General features: G+C 37.1%; 2 protein-coding genes across 6 annotated transcripts; one reads left to right on the top strand and one right to left on the bottom strand.

The window, feature by feature from the left end:
* Positions 1–5: 5 nt before the first annotated feature.
* Positions 6–3,826, bottom strand: LOC137003704 (zinc finger protein 175). The gene is made up of 2 exons (XM_067363967.1): positions 3,630–3,826; positions 6–612 (listed from the first exon to the last, which is right to left on the bottom strand). The coding sequence occupies exons 1-2, from the start codon at positions 3,799–3,801 to the stop codon at positions 23–25; spliced, it is 762 nt and encodes a 253-aa protein (XP_067220068.1). The 5' UTR covers positions 3,802–3,826; the 3' UTR covers positions 6–22.
* Positions 3,827–5,442: 1,616 nt separating this feature from the next.
* Positions 5,443–15,167, top strand: cirbpa (cold inducible RNA binding protein a). 5 transcript variants are annotated; one of them, XR_010891867.1, is made up of 8 exons: positions 5,443–5,580; positions 6,157–6,262; positions 6,360–6,466; positions 8,358–8,508; positions 8,586–8,733; positions 11,067–11,122; positions 14,923–15,007; positions 15,113–15,167. XR_010891867.1 is itself a non-coding variant. In XM_067362111.1 (7 exons), the coding sequence occupies exons 2-7, from the start codon at positions 6,163–6,165 to the stop codon at positions 11,575–11,577; spliced, it is 531 nt and encodes a 176-aa protein (XP_067218212.1). In that variant the 5' UTR covers positions 5,443–5,580; positions 6,157–6,162; the 3' UTR covers positions 11,578–12,315. The 5 variants fall into 5 exon arrangements, 4 of the variants coding, with proteins under 4 accessions (XP_067218212.1, XP_067218211.1, XP_067218210.1 ...); XM_067362111.1 differs by lacking the exons at positions 14,923–15,007; positions 15,113–15,167 and adding an exon at positions 11,564–12,315 and having other exon boundaries at positions 8,358–8,463; XM_067362110.1 differs by lacking the exons at positions 14,923–15,007; positions 15,113–15,167 and adding an exon at positions 11,564–12,315 and having other exon boundaries at positions 8,358–8,499.
* The last annotated feature ends 22 nt before the right edge of the window (positions 15,168–15,189 follow it).

The following is a 15,189-nucleotide window of genomic DNA, read 5'->3' as shown; positions in this document are numbered from 1 at the left end:
CGTGTAAATGAAAGATGCAGTCTCAGTTTGTCTTGGTGTGTGTCCGGTGGATCTTCTGGTGTGTGCGCAGGTTGCTGAGCTGCGAGAAGCTCTTGCCGCAGACGGCGCAGCAGAAGGGTCTCTCTCCGGTGTGGACGCGCCGGTGCATCTGCAGGTGGCTGGAGCGGTCGAAACTCTTCCCGCAGAACGAACAGATGAACCACTTTTCCTGCGCCGCTTCGCGTCTGCACGCATTACTGCGATCAGGAGACGTTGTGTTCTGGATGAAGTCTGACGCGGTTCTGTCGGGTCGTGAATTCTGACTGAAGGACTCAAAGCCGAGGCTGTTCACGGTTTGAGTAGTGCTGATGGACGTGAACGCGCACGTGTGTGTTCTTGCGGGAATCTGCGAGCAGTGTGGATGATCTGTGATTTCAAGAAAGTTCTGCTTCATCTCCACCGGTCCAGCAAAGTCTTCCTCGTTCTGAGGTGCGTTGAGTTCTTCAGCGACGAGCATGTCTTTTCTTTCTGCAGTAAACATCTGTGCGAGTGCGTCGCTGTCGTCTGGATTCCCGTCGAGCTGAAGTCGTGCAGCAGGATTCTGAATGTCTCCATCACGGCACTCGAGACGCCCTGCAACAAACCACAACACTCAAGCTGTGGACTGATTTATTTACTCCACAAAAACACTGTATTCGTTTATTTGTAAATGTTTTGTGTAAATCTGATGTCTGATTTCTATGGAAGCTTGTTTCCACCACTGTATAAAAAAAAGGTATAATTTCGAAATTCTGACTTTTTCCTCAGAATTGCGAGTTAAAGTCCGAATTGCAAGTTATAAAGTCCGAATTGCAAGATATAAAGTCCGAACTGTGAGTTATAAAGTCAGAATTGCAAGTTATAAAGTCCCAATTTTTAGTTAAAAAGTCCGAATTGCAAGTTATAAAGTCAGAATTGCAAGATATAAAGTCCGAACTGTGAGTTATAAAGTCAGAATTGCAAGTTATAAAGTCGCAATTTTTAGTTATAAAGTCAGAATTGCGAGTTATAAAGTCAGAATTGCGAGTTATAAAGTCAGAATTGCAAGTTATAAAGTCGCAATTTTTAGTTATAAAGTCAGAATTGCGAGTTATAAAGTCCGAATTGCGAATTATAAAGTCAGAATTGCGAATTATAAAATCCGAATTGTGAATTATAAAGTCAGAATTGCGAGTTATAAAGTCAGAATTGCGAGTTATAAAGTCAGAATTGCGAGTTATAAAGTCAGAATTGCGAGTTATAAAGTCGCAATTTTTAGTTATAGTCGCAATTTTTAGTTTTAAAGTCAGAATTGCAATTTTTAGTTATAAAGTCAGAATTGCGAATTGTGAGTTATAAAGTCAGAATTGCGAGTTATAATGTTGCAATTTTTAGTTATAAAGTCAGAATTGCGAGTTATAAAGTCAGAATTGCAAATTGTGAGTTATAAAGTCAGAATTGTGAGTTATAAAGTCAGAATTGCGAGTTATAAAGTCACAATTTTTAGTTATAAAGTCAGAATTGCAAGTTATAAAGTCCGAATTGCAAGTTATAAAGTCAGAATTGCGAGTTATAAAGTCACAATTTTTAGTTATAGTCAGAATTGCAAGTTATAAAGTCCGAATTGCAAGTTATAAAGTCAGAATTGCGAATTCTAAAATCCGAATTGTGAGTTATAAAGTCAGAATTGTGAGTTATAAAGTCACAATTTTTAGTTATAAAGTCAGAATTGCGAGTTATAAAGTCAGACTCAGAATTGCGAATTGTGAGTTATAAAGTCAGAATTGCGAGGTTATAAAGTCGCAATTTTTAGTTATAAAGTCAGAATTGTGAGTTATAAAGTCAGAATTGCGAGTTATAAAGTCACAATTTTTAGTTATAAAGTCAGAATTGTGAGTTATAAAGTCAGAATTGCGAGTTATAAAGTCACAATTTTTAGTTGTAAAGTCAGAATTGCGAGTTATAAAGTCGCAATTTTTAGTTATAAAGTCAGAATTGCGAGTTATAAAGTCAGAATTTGCGAATTGTGAGTTATAAAGTCAGAATTGCGAGTTATAATGTCGCAATTTTTAGTTATAAAGTCAGAATTGCGAGTTATAAAGTCAGAATTGCGAGTTATAAAGTCAGAATTGCAAATTGTGAGTTATAAAGTCAGAATTGCGAATTGTGAGTTATAAAGTCAGAATTGTGAGTTATAAAGTCAGAATTGCGAGTTATAAAGTCACAATTTTTAGTTATAAAGTCAGAATTGAGAGATATAAAGTCAGAATTGCGAATTGTGAGTAATAAAGTCCGAATTGTGAGTTATAAAGTCCGAATTGCAAGTTATAAAGTCAGAATTGCGAATTATAAAATCCGAATTGTGAGTTATAAAGTCAGAATTGTGAGTTATAAAGTCACAATTTTTAGTTATAAAGTCAGAATTGCGAGTTATAAAGTCAGACTCAGAATTGCGAATTGTGAGTTATAAAGTCAGAATTGCGAGTTATAAAGTCGCAATTTTTAGTTATAAAGTCAGAATTGTGAGTTATAAAGTCACAATTTTTAGTTATAAAGTCAGAATTGCGAGTTATAAAGTTGCAATTTTTAGTTATAAAGTCAGAATTGCAAGTTATAAAGTCAGACTCAGAATTGCGAATTGTGAGTTATAAAGTCAGAATTGCGAGTTATAAAGTCGCAATTTTTAGTTATAGTCAGAATTGCGAGTTATAAAGTCAGAATTGCGAATTGTGAGTTATAAAGTCAGAATTGCGAGTTATAAAGTCGCAATTTTTAGTTATAAAGTCAGAATTGCGAGTTATAAAGTCAGAATTTGCGAATTGTGAGTTATAAAATCAGAATTGCGAGTTATAAAGTCGCAATTTTTAGTTATAAAGTCAGAATTGCGAGTTATAAAGTCGGAATTGCGAGTTATAGTCACAATTACCTTTTGTATTTTTTGTTTAGTGGCGAAAACAAGCTTCCACAGATTTCACTCACTGCCAGTGATTTTACACTGCAAAAAACAATGTTAACGTCCAGACCCATGGCCAGTTGCATAAACTACTTAGACTAGTTTAAAGTTAGTCATCAACTTTTTTTTTTTTTTTACTTAACTTAAAAAAGTAAGATTATCCCTTTGATTAACTGTTATTTGGTCAAACTAGTTATTAGGACAGTCTAAACATCTGTTTATGCAAATTAAGTAGATAAATGTGTTTTTTTTTTTACTTTTTTTAAAGACCTTTTTTTTCATTAAAGACCTTTAACATTTTCATTACAGATTTGAACGAACGTTCACTGGAAGAACTTTGAGAGAACACTGCCAGAACGTTCTTCCAGTAACGTTAATAGAACGTTTGTTCAAAGTTATCTGGTCTTTACTAATGTTCTCAAAACGTTAGACCAAAAACATTATTTATACATCATTCATGGAATGTTTTTAAATGTTACTAGTAGAACATTCAAAAAAGTAACGTTCCTATATCTGAAGAACGGTAATGTTCCCTCAACGTTCACATAACGATTTTAACACAAAAAAACGTTTTCATAACTCAAAGGGACGAACGGTAGCAAAACATATCGGTCAGTCAGATGATATGAACTGGACATTCGGTCATTTGTTGTTATGTTTCTCCCTCTGGTAGGTTTACCCGCGAACTCGCTGTCTGTGACGCGCTTCTTCAGCGCGCGGATCTGCGCGTCTCTCAGGCGGATCTGCGCGCGCATCAGCATGAGTCCGTCCTCGTGCAGCTGCAGGATCTCCGACACCGCGGACTCCAGCACTGCCTTCAGCCTGCTCTCAAACATCTCTCCTGGAAGCATTCAAAAGATCCTCACTGGCGACCTGGAGCAGTTTATTTCTGTAATGTGAGAAGCTGCGAACAGAAACACTTCCTGCTTGAGCGGCAGCGACCGTAAATACTGGAAGAAACGGGCAGCGGAAAATTTTATTTTGCATAATATTAATATTCAGTGGCTATTAATATATATTAATATTCAATTGAAATATATAAATGCTCGCATAACCAAGAAAAACGTTTTTTTAAAACTCGACGTTTCAGAAAACATTCAGAAATAACGTTTTTATAACTTAAAGGGACCGTAGAACATTTTTTTGTTATCTGGATTGTCATTAAATTCATATTTGTGATAATTCAATCTAAAAAATAACCACAGGAGTCATATTATATCCATCACATTTCTGTTTTGATCAAGTCTATATTTATTTATTTATTTTTTCCTGTTTTTATCAAATCGTCTCACATAAATCTGCATCATGATGTCATTGAGACGCTGTACGTGCAACGTGAAAACACACTGACATCTACTGGACAAAAGTGGCACTGCATCCCAAAACACAACAAGGCCGAATCAGAATATGAAACCCAAAAGTAAAACAAATTAAATTTCCTTTTTAATAAAACAAAATTTCAGCTGTGTGACCAGTTGCTTCATTTAACTAATAAATACTGTGTTTATATTTTAATTCACCTGTAATTTAGGGAAATATATTCTAGTATGAATCAAATGTTTATCTGTTAAAGAGGAGACTCTTTAATAATTTGAATAATTTGATTAGCTTATCACTGTGTTTGTGTGTGTGTGTGTGTGTGTGTGTGTGTAGGGTGATTCTCACACTTCAGCAGGTGTCATTTGCATACATGAATAATGAGTGCTGCAGCCATTAACACATCACTGCATGGTTGTCTCTCACTGAGACACACATGCAGGTAAACCTTTTGTCTGAATGTCTGAAGGGGGAAGGAAATTCAGTGAGACTTTCTCACATGCAAAACATGCAGCAGAAATCAGTTGTTTGACTTCATTATTCAGTCTTCTGATCCACAGGCCTCGGATAATGTGCAGTCTTGCACTTATTGTTGTAATGCACAGGGGGAGACCGGTGTAAGCTGTCGCATTGTACTAAAAGTAGGTTTATTTATTTGTAAAAGTAACACATCTTGACCTTCTGTGAACAGCTGGGCATGTTGTCACTATTACAAAACAGTGAAATAAAATGCAACAGCAAAAAATGTAAGAAAGTTTATTCCTGTGATCAAAGCTGAATTTTCAGCATCATTACTCCAGTCTTCAGTGTCACATGATCCTTCAGAAATCATTTTGATATGATGATTTGCTGCTCAAGAAACATTTTTCTTGATTATTATCACTCTTTATATTCTTCTGGAAACCTGTTTTTCTGGATTATTTGATGAATAGAAAGTTCAAAAGAACAGCTTTTATTTTAAACACAATCTTTTGTAACATAAATGTCACTTTTGATTCATTTAAACGCAGCCTTGCTGAATAAAATTATTATATTTTAAAAACTTTTTATTTCAGTGACAGTAAAGACATTTATAATGTAAAAACAAAACAAACAAAAGATTTCTATCTCAAATAAATGCTGTTCTTTGGAACTTTCGGTTCATTTCGGTTCATTCTGGTTTGAATATGTTAATGAGCGCGTGTGTAGGCCCCGCCCCTCGAGCGCAGTGCTATATAAGGGCTGCGCGGTTGTTCTCTGCGTCTCTGGAGTGCTGATCGTGTGAGAGACGCATACACGTTACTTCATCTGCCACTACTACTGCGACATTACAGGTAACGTTACCTACATTTCACCGGCATTTGCTTGTTTCATTCGATGTACGCTTCACTATGTTAACATATCGCGTATTTAAAAGCTTAGCTTATTGATCAGTTTGGCGCGTGTTTGGCCTTCACGACTCGCGCGCTGCTTAAAATGGCGGCGACTGATGGAGATCTTCATCATCCTCATCTGAGATCAACCGTTTTTATCAACTTGAAATATCTTAATCGATACTTTCACAATATAGGGTTGAGTATTTTTGTAGTATAATGCATATATGATGGTCGCGGGTCTGCGTTCGTTATGTTTTATTCGATCATTCGTGTGTTTGTATGGGAGTCTATTGTTTGACCTAGTTTCGCGCGGTGTGCGCGCGGTGACCCAGATCGAGTGTTTTATTAAATAAATCGCACATGAAATATTGAAAACCAATTCTGAGCGCACAACTAAACGCCTCGTTTAATTATTTATTTATTATTTCCATTTTTACCGCCAAGAGCCAGCCATAACGCGTTATGTACACTTTTTTATATATATATCTAAGCTGTGATTTTTAACTTGTTTTATTGATCTATTTGTGTTTGTAGTTCAGAATGTCTGACGAAGGGAAGCTGTTTATCGGCGGTTTGAGTTTCGATACCACCGAACAATCGCTAGAAGACGCCTTCTCCAAATATGGCGTCATCACCAACGGTAAGTCCCGCCCTCTAGCCAATCACAGCCCCGCTCTGCACCCCGTGCGCTTTCTGTGATTTACATAAGCAGCTCATTATAATATGCCTGTTTTCAGTTCATGTGGCCCGAAACCGAGAAACCAACAAATCCAGAGGATTCGGTTTCGTGACTTTTGAGAATCCAGACGATGCGAAGGACGCGCTGGAGGGAATGAATGGAAAGGTTAGTTACTGAAACACTTTTAGTTTTGATTTACACGAGCACAACAGTCGGCTCTTGAAATAAAAATAAGTTCTTAAAAAAACTAAATTATTTCTTTCCATATTATAACAAGCTTAAAACGTTTAAAGACAGACCTCCAGTGAGTTCTGAGGTTAATCAGTGACTTAAAGAGAATCATACCGTCTTTTTGCATTTTTAACTTATTTTAAAAAGAGCCGTGTGTGGGTCAATGACACCACGGTCCTTTTTTTTTTTTTTTTTTTTGGCGAAAGGCCTTAATAAAAAAATGATATGTCATGAAAGGCATGTAAGGTAGCACTAGATATTTTATTTAATCCTAAAGGTTTTGATTATATTTTGTTACATATAAAGGTATTTTAAAGGTTAAGTGTCAAAAGATCATTCGGTTTAACCGTCCAAAGGCCAATACAGCAGTTTCATTTGTTATTAAAATATCTTAGTTTAATAAATGCACTTATAAAATTGTGCTGTAATAAACACAAATAAAATATATCAACATCGTGCAAAAGAGTATTAAAGGGTTAGTTCACCCAAAAATTAATTGTCATTTATTACACCATAATAAAGTAAGACCTTCATTCATCTTCAGAACACAAAATAAGATATTTTTGATGAAATCCGATGGCTCAGTGAGGCCTGCATAGCCAGCAATGACATTTCCTCTCTCAACATCCATTAATGTACTAAAAACATGTTTAAATCAGTTCATGTGAGTACAGTGGTTCAATATTATAAAGCCACGAGAATATTTTTGGTGCGCAAAAAAAGTTATGTGCGTTATGAATTGGCGTATTGAATCATGATTTGGATTGTGTCAAACTGCTGAAGTCACGTGACTTTGGTGATCCACTGATTTGACACGCTGATTCATAACGCTCCAAAGCTTCATGAAGCAGTGTTTTGAAATCGGCCATCACTATATGTTATGTTGGTTGTTTTTTTTTGCACCAAAAATATTCTTGTCGCTTTATGAAATTGAACCACTGTACTCACATGAACTGATTTAAATATGTTTTTAGTACATTAATGGATCTTGAGAGAGGAAAGGTCATTGCTCAGGCCTCACTGAGCCATCGGATTTCATCAAAAATATCTTAATTTGTGTTCTGAAGATTAATGAAGGTCTTACAGGTGTGGAACGACATGAGGGCAAGTAATTTTAAAGAATTTTGATTTTTGGGTGAAATAACGCTTTAAATTTGTGTAGAAATCAATGCTTTATGAGAGAGAATGAATTTCATTGTCATTCGTAGTAGCCAATATAAAAGGACCATTTTAGATCAAGTCATGCGTTCTGTATCATGTGACAGGATGTGACTTCATTCAGACACCTGCAAAGGACCACATGGTCAGGAAGCTAACTCTTTTAACTATTTGAAAAACTCATGTTTCCACACACGTGTCCTGAAACATCAGGTCATTCGGTAAAACTGCTATAAAACATGGAAAATGTTTTAATTTTAAAACTTGTACTAAATATAAAATGTTTGTCTGTCCTTTTGCTAGCTAGATATCAGCCTGTTAGCATTGCTTAATGTTAGCACTTGGTATAACTGAAAATTTGGTTAAAACGAATGACTTTTTTTGGTCCATCTTGTGACGGGCAGTGTTAATTGACTATAAACCACATCGTCTTATTAACACTTAATAAAATTTCAAAATGAATTATATATATATATATATATATATAATATATTTTTAACCACACTTTTAAAAACCTTATTCATCCATGACAGCCATGTTCAAAAACTACGTTTCCCATGATGCTGTACAGAAGATTTCACCTGAGTTTTGAGATTAGTGATGGGTAAAATACTTTAGGGAGCAAAAAGTGGCTGTTCACTAATGCACTCTTGTTTTTCCTGTGTAGTCTGTGGATGGCCGAACGATCCGTGTGGATGAGGCCGGGAAGGGCGGTGGCGGCGGTGGCCGCTCTGGTGGTGGATCCTACAGAGGTGGAGGAGGGGGAAGAGGAGGTGGGGGTTTCTTCAGAGGAGGCCGAGGAAGAGGAGGTTCGAGAGGTGCTGATCTCTCAAACTGTACAACTGATGTGTCAGGTTCTCAAAGTCACAGTGCCATAATGTCTTGATCTCTAAAGGCGGTGGCGGCTATGGAGGAGGAGACCGCGGTTACGGCAGCAGCGACCGTAGTTATGGAGGAGACCGAAGCTACAGCGGCGGATACAAAAGCGGAGGTGGAGGAGGCGGTTACTCCTCCGGAGGGGGTGGCGGCTACAACAGAGACAGGTGTGTTTAGTACAGATCCTATGTAACTATGAGACTTTTTGACATTAGATTGCAACTATCAAAATTTCTGATATTGGACCGCAATTTAAAAAAAAAAAAAAAAGAGAGAGAAATTAACCATTAGACTGATACTGAGGCTTTTTTGATATTAGACCACAACTATAAGACATTGACGTTTTGACATTAGTCCTCAACTATGAGACTTTTTGACATTAGACCTCAACTATGAGACGTTTTGACATTAGACCGCAACTATGAGACGTTTTGACATTAGACCGCAACCATGAGACGTTTTGACATTAGACCGCAACCATGAGACTTTTTGACATTAGACCTCAACCATGAGACTTTTTGACATTAGACCTCAACTATGAGACTCTTTGACATTAGATTGCAACCATGAGACTTTTTGACATTAGACCTCAACTATGAGACTCTTTGACATTAGACCGCAACCATGAGACGTTTTGACATTAGACCGCAACCATGAGACGTTTTGACATTAGACCTCAACTATGAGACGTTTTGACATTAGACCTCAACTATGAGACGTTTTGACATTAGACCTCAACTATGAGACGTTTTGACATTAGACCTCAACTATGAGACTTGACATTAGACCGCAACCATGAGACGTTTTGACATTAGACCGCAACCATGAGACGTTTTGACATTAGACCTCAACTATGAGACGTTTTGACATTAGACCTCAACTATGAGACGTTTTGACATTAGACCTCAACTATGAGACGTTTTGACATTAGACCTCAACTATGAGACGTTTTGACATTAGACCGCAACCATGAGACTTTTTGACATTAGGCCTCAACTATGAGACGTTTTGACATTAGACCGCAACCATGAGACGTTTTGACATTAGACCTCAACTATGAGACGTTTTGACATTAGACCGCAACCATGAGACGTTTTGACATTAGGCCTCAACTATGAGACGTTTTGACATTAGACCGCAACCATGAGACGTTTTGACATTAGGCCTCAACCATGAGACTTTTTGACATTAGGCCGCAACCATGAGACGTTTTGACATTAGACCTCAACTATGAGACGTTTTGACATTAGACCGCAACCATGAGACGTTTTACCATGAGACGTTTTGACATTAGACCTCAACTATGAGACGTTTTGACATTAGACCGCAACCATGAGACGTTTTGACATTAGACCGCAACCATGAGACGTTTTGACATTAGGCCTCAACTATGAGACGTTTTGACATTAGACCGCAACCATGAGACGTTTTGACATTTAGACGTTTTGACATTAGACCGCAACCATGAGACGTTTTGACATTAGGCCGCAACCATGAGACGTTTTGACATTAGGCCTCAACTATGAGACGTTTTGACATTAGACCTCAACTATGAGACGTTTTGACATTAGACCGCAACCATGAGACGTTTTGACATTAGACCTCAACTATGAGACGTTTTGACATTAGACCGCAACGATGAGACGTTTTGACATTAGACCTCAACTATGAGACGTTTTGACATTAGACCGCAACTATGAGACGTTTTGACATTAGACCTCAACTATGAGACGTTTTGACATTAGACCTCAACTATGAGACGTTTTGACATTAGACCTCAACCATGAGACGTTTTGACATTAGACCGCAACCATGAGACGTTTTGACATTAGACCGCAACCATGAGACGTTTTGACATTAGACCGCAACCATGAGACGTTTTGACATTAGACCGCAACGATGAGACGTTTTGACATTAGACCTCAACGATGAGACGTTTTGACATTAGACCTCAACTATGAGACGTTTTGACATTAGACCTCAACTATGAGACGTTTTGACATTAGACCGCAACCATGAGACGTTTTGACATTAGACCGCAACCATGAGACGTTTTGACATTAGACCGCAACCATGAGACGTTTTGACATTAGACCTCAACTATGAAACCATAGTATGTGAATCAGTTGATCTATTGCATGAATCTGCCTCAGAACAAAATTAGTCAATTCAGGATTTTTCAAGCCTTTAAGGCCCAATTTCACAGACAGGGCTTAGATTAAGCCAGGATTGGTTCAATTAGGGCATTTAAGTAGCTTTTATAAACATGCCTTGAAAGAAAATAAGCATTATTGGAGTCTTGAGACAACAATGGCGGTGACAAATGACATTTTAAGATTTTAAGCTAAAACCGCTCAAACGGGCATTTTAGTCTGGGGCTAGACTCGAGCTTTGCTTTGAGGATGTTTGAGTGTCCTCACTCAAGATAAATACAGGAATAACCAGTTTTGATAAGTGTTTTTCTCACATGTTGAAGGTGTTTTTCTGTCTCTTTGTGCAGGAGTTCTAGTTATGGCGATCGAGGCGGCTCTTACAGAGATAGCTATGATAGCTATGGTACGTATTAGCTTCCTGGGCTCTACAATCCCCATACAAGCATGTCGGCTGTCCTTGTGCCGCCGTAGACTGGTAAAACAGGCTTTTCTTGAGTTTCTACAACTGGGGCGAATTAGTCGTCATTTTTACAACTTTTTTTTTTTTTTTTTTTTCTCTTTAAATGGGTCATTAAAACACATGCTTCAAAATGCTACGGTTTTTAATTTGGATCGAAAGCTTCAGGACCACCAATTTGATCTCAAAAAAAGAAAAAAGAAAAAAAAATCATCCGATCATCTCCATTGGAGGAACGGTTGCTCTTTCTCTCATTCTCCAGATCGCTCGAAGCGACCCTGTTTTCATGTCTTTGGTTGGTTTAGTGGGTTGGTTAGCTAGAGGGATTTTCTGTCTTAAACCTGTTGAGATTCTTCAGTGTCTTGATGTGTGATACTTCCTCCTCAGCTGTAACCGAGTAAAACCCAAGACCCGACACGACACTGGCCGAGCGTTTCTAAAGACTCATGGATCTATTCTTGGATTTGTTTTGTAGCTGTTCTCCCTGTTTCTGTTCTGTTCTTGTACTTTGAGAGAAAGGCCGTTTCTGAACGAATGTGTTCATGTTACATGAGAAGAGCGCCAACGACGGGCTCCTCTTCTGCCTCGTTTGACACCTTTAAACGTTGCATTTGTCCATGCTGACCAACCTTCACTGTCACTGTGTAGCCATGTGGGTCCCTTTGCTTCTATGGGGAGTATAGAGTGTGTTTTTGGTCCAAGAGCCTCCTCTGTTACTATTCTAATACTGTTCCAGTGCAGCCGCTGTCATTTAAGAGAACGGCTCCTTTTGTTAGCTCTAAGGCAATGATTTGTCCATGTCCAGTATCCAAAAAGTGAATTCCTTTCAGACTGGTGACCGCTGCGCAGCTGGAGCGTCCGGTTCTCGAGGCTTGCGCTGCCTGAGGTCTCTGTCTCTGCTCTACGCCTGCTTTTTAATCATGGACTCTTGACCTAATATATAAATATATATATCAAATATTTACTTGAAAAGAGAACCAGAAATTGTTAACAGTACACTCCAGAACTGGGAAAAAAATCCTTGTGCTCTTGTTTTCTTTGTATCAGAATTTGACTCACTATTTTGTTTTAATTCTTTTATTTTTTTGCTCTTCAATTGTGGCTTCATGGAGCCTATTAAACGAAACAATTTGTTCAAACGCTTTGAATTCTGTTGTGCCTTTCAAAAAATCTACAAGTCAAGATGGGAAAGAACATGAGGATTCTGTGCAGGTTCACCATAAAAAGAAATCAGATCTAATAATCGGGGGGCATTAAACAATTTTATCATGGTGATTTTTAGCTCATTCTAATGTTTTAGAATTCAAATCATGTGTACAGCATTAAAAATAACGGTAACACTTAAGCATAAGAATGCATTCACTTAACTACGGCTTTTCCCTTAAACTCATAATTTATTGCTTTAAAATGAAGGTAGTTAAGTTTAGGTACTGTGTAGAATACGGTCATGCAGAGTAAGGCATTAATATGTGCTTAAGTACTAATAAACGGACTATATTCTAGTAATATGCATGCTAATAACTGGCTATTAAGCAACTAAAACCTTAAAGTGTTACCAAAATAACTTTCATATTAGCTGATTTAACCCCTTAACTGTCACTGTCCACTATAGGCTTTACTAAAGATGGTTTTAAATATTTTTAAAACCATAATGTAGATTAGAGGAACAAGAATATTGAGAGATTTTTTGCAAATTGATAAATTAAGGCATTTTCAGCCCTTTTTATTTTGACACAAACATAATCATGAATCACTGAGGTTTCTACCAATCTTTCATCGCAAGAGTTCAAAAGATCTCCATTCTTTTATTTATATATATATATATATATATTTTTTTTTTTCTTTTGAGGTCTGAATGTTTTAAATATAAAGAGGGGGGGTAAAGATGGGTTCGCCATTTATGATGCGGTGGCGAGCTGTAATGCACATTCTTTTTGTTTATTGGAGGTTGAATTCAAATCAAATTCTGCCAAGCTTATCATAATACCTCAGAATAGGATGTGTACTTCATAAAATGTAAGAAGTTATGGAAAAATATGGTTCAGATCACTCAAACAATATATACGATCAATAATGGAGCTTAAATGTCCTCTTGTAAAGGTTTGGTACTTCGCCCAAACAAAATCTTACTGAAAGCTAATTTTTTGAGATCAACTTATAATTTGGAATACAACTTGTTCACATTTTTGGCTTTGATTTTCTTGAAGTTTAACATGTTTTGTAAAATTTATATAAAATATAAATATATTTTTACATAAACTTCCAAAACTTTTTCTCCAACTTTCATAATTTATTCAATAATTTGCCAAATGTCATCTCTAAAACATTCTCGAATTGCAACCATTTAAGTTTGGATAGTGCATTTTCATGTTTATGCGGGGGGAGGGAAGGGATGACGCTTAAGGGGTTAAATGCAGAGAATTTTATAATTTAGCACACCTACTCGTTCTAATTACTGTACCTGTTTATGCATTATAGTTGTGCGTTAAAATAAAGTTGCAACTGACTAAAATGCAGAGAATTAGATTTAATTGTATAATTTACACATTCTTATTCTTTAATTTACTTTTGCATTAAGTATTGCAGCCAATTTTAAATGCAAAGAAATTAAGTCCTCACTGCGTTTTTGTTTTTGCATTATCATGCATTTATAAATACTTTAAATTGCAGCTGAATGCGCAACTATAATGCAAAAACAAGTAATTAAAATGAGTGGATGTGCAAGATTTAATTTTGGTGCGGATTGTTAATTGTCTTTAGTGTCACAAAGCAAGAGCATATTAAACATCTCAGATGTAAGATTCATTTTCTAGGGACTTTAAGACTTGAACTAGTTTATCATTAGGAAGCACATGATGTCTTTAGAGGGTGAAGATTTTGATGAATTTCAAAGAGTTTTTGATGTCACATTTCCTGCACATTCATAACTAAAACCATGTTGAGGTAGTTTAAGCAAACAAGCTCAAACTCCAATAGGATCCCAAGAGTTTGTGTTTGGATTTCAAGACTAGTTGAGTTTAGATGATCATTTATTAAAGGTTTACTCCCTGCAGTTTACATTTAACTAAATTAAACTTTTCCAGGTGTGTCAATCTCTCAATTTAGACCCTAAGTTTAATGATTAATGGACTTGCTAGTTTGTCCATAAGTGTAAGTTCTTAAGTGTGTTTCACCCAATGCTTCGTTGAATCCAAGCGCTCCGCTTCTGTAAAGAGTGGAGTGAGTTTCCTCAAACCTGGATCATGAAGCGTTGCACCTACCGAAGCGAATCCTGAAAGCTCTGGCTGCTCTGTCTCTCTCTGGGCTAGTTCATGTACGGAGATACAATAGCCCTGTGTCCGTGAGGTAACCTTCCTTTGCTCTCATCTTTAACTGAGTTTTATTTGTTGCTCTGAGACTCTAGGATGCCTTCACAGGCGCAGATGTTAAATGTGGTTTCAGTTGCGTCTGCATGGTGTCGTATAGCTCTGTGCCGCTTCCCTGAAGTCTTGCACCTCCAGCTGAAGAGACGACAGATACTGAGAATTAGATTCACTCATTTCTCCCCATGCATTGTCAACCATTCTAGAAAGTCCTTCAAAGTTTAGGCTCTGCCCGGCGTCTCATCAGACGCACTTAGTTCAATTTGTGAAACGTTAGAGCTAATTTGATTTTTTTTTTTTTAGTATTGTTTTTGAGACTAGTTCTGTGCTAATATCCGAGTCCTGACTTTGAGTGGTTAATTTTCTTCCTTTGGTTTTATTCAGGTTAATTTCTGATCAGAAACCGTCTCTTGTTTGAAGAAGGTCAAGCTGTTGAACGATGTTTTTTACCCTGAAAGTAATGGGTGAGGTTGGTATTACGGTTTCCATTGATTTCAGCAGCATCTGATCTTGTTACTGATTTAATGTGGAGATGTTAGAATAGTGCCTGATGTGATTTTTCCTCTGGTTTCAGGTGAAGATGATGGACTGAAGATGATTGAGGCTCATGGGTGGATATTAAGTGTACTTAAATATGCACTTATATTTTAT

This window comes from Chanodichthys erythropterus, chromosome 16, assembly GCF_024489055.1.
Source record: "Chanodichthys erythropterus isolate Z2021 chromosome 16, ASM2448905v1, whole genome shotgun sequence".
NCBI classification, from domain to species: Eukaryota; Metazoa; Chordata; class Actinopteri; order Cypriniformes; family Xenocyprididae; genus Chanodichthys; species Chanodichthys erythropterus.
Note: the sequence above shows the minus strand (reverse complement) of the source record. Positions and strands in the feature narration are given on the sequence as shown.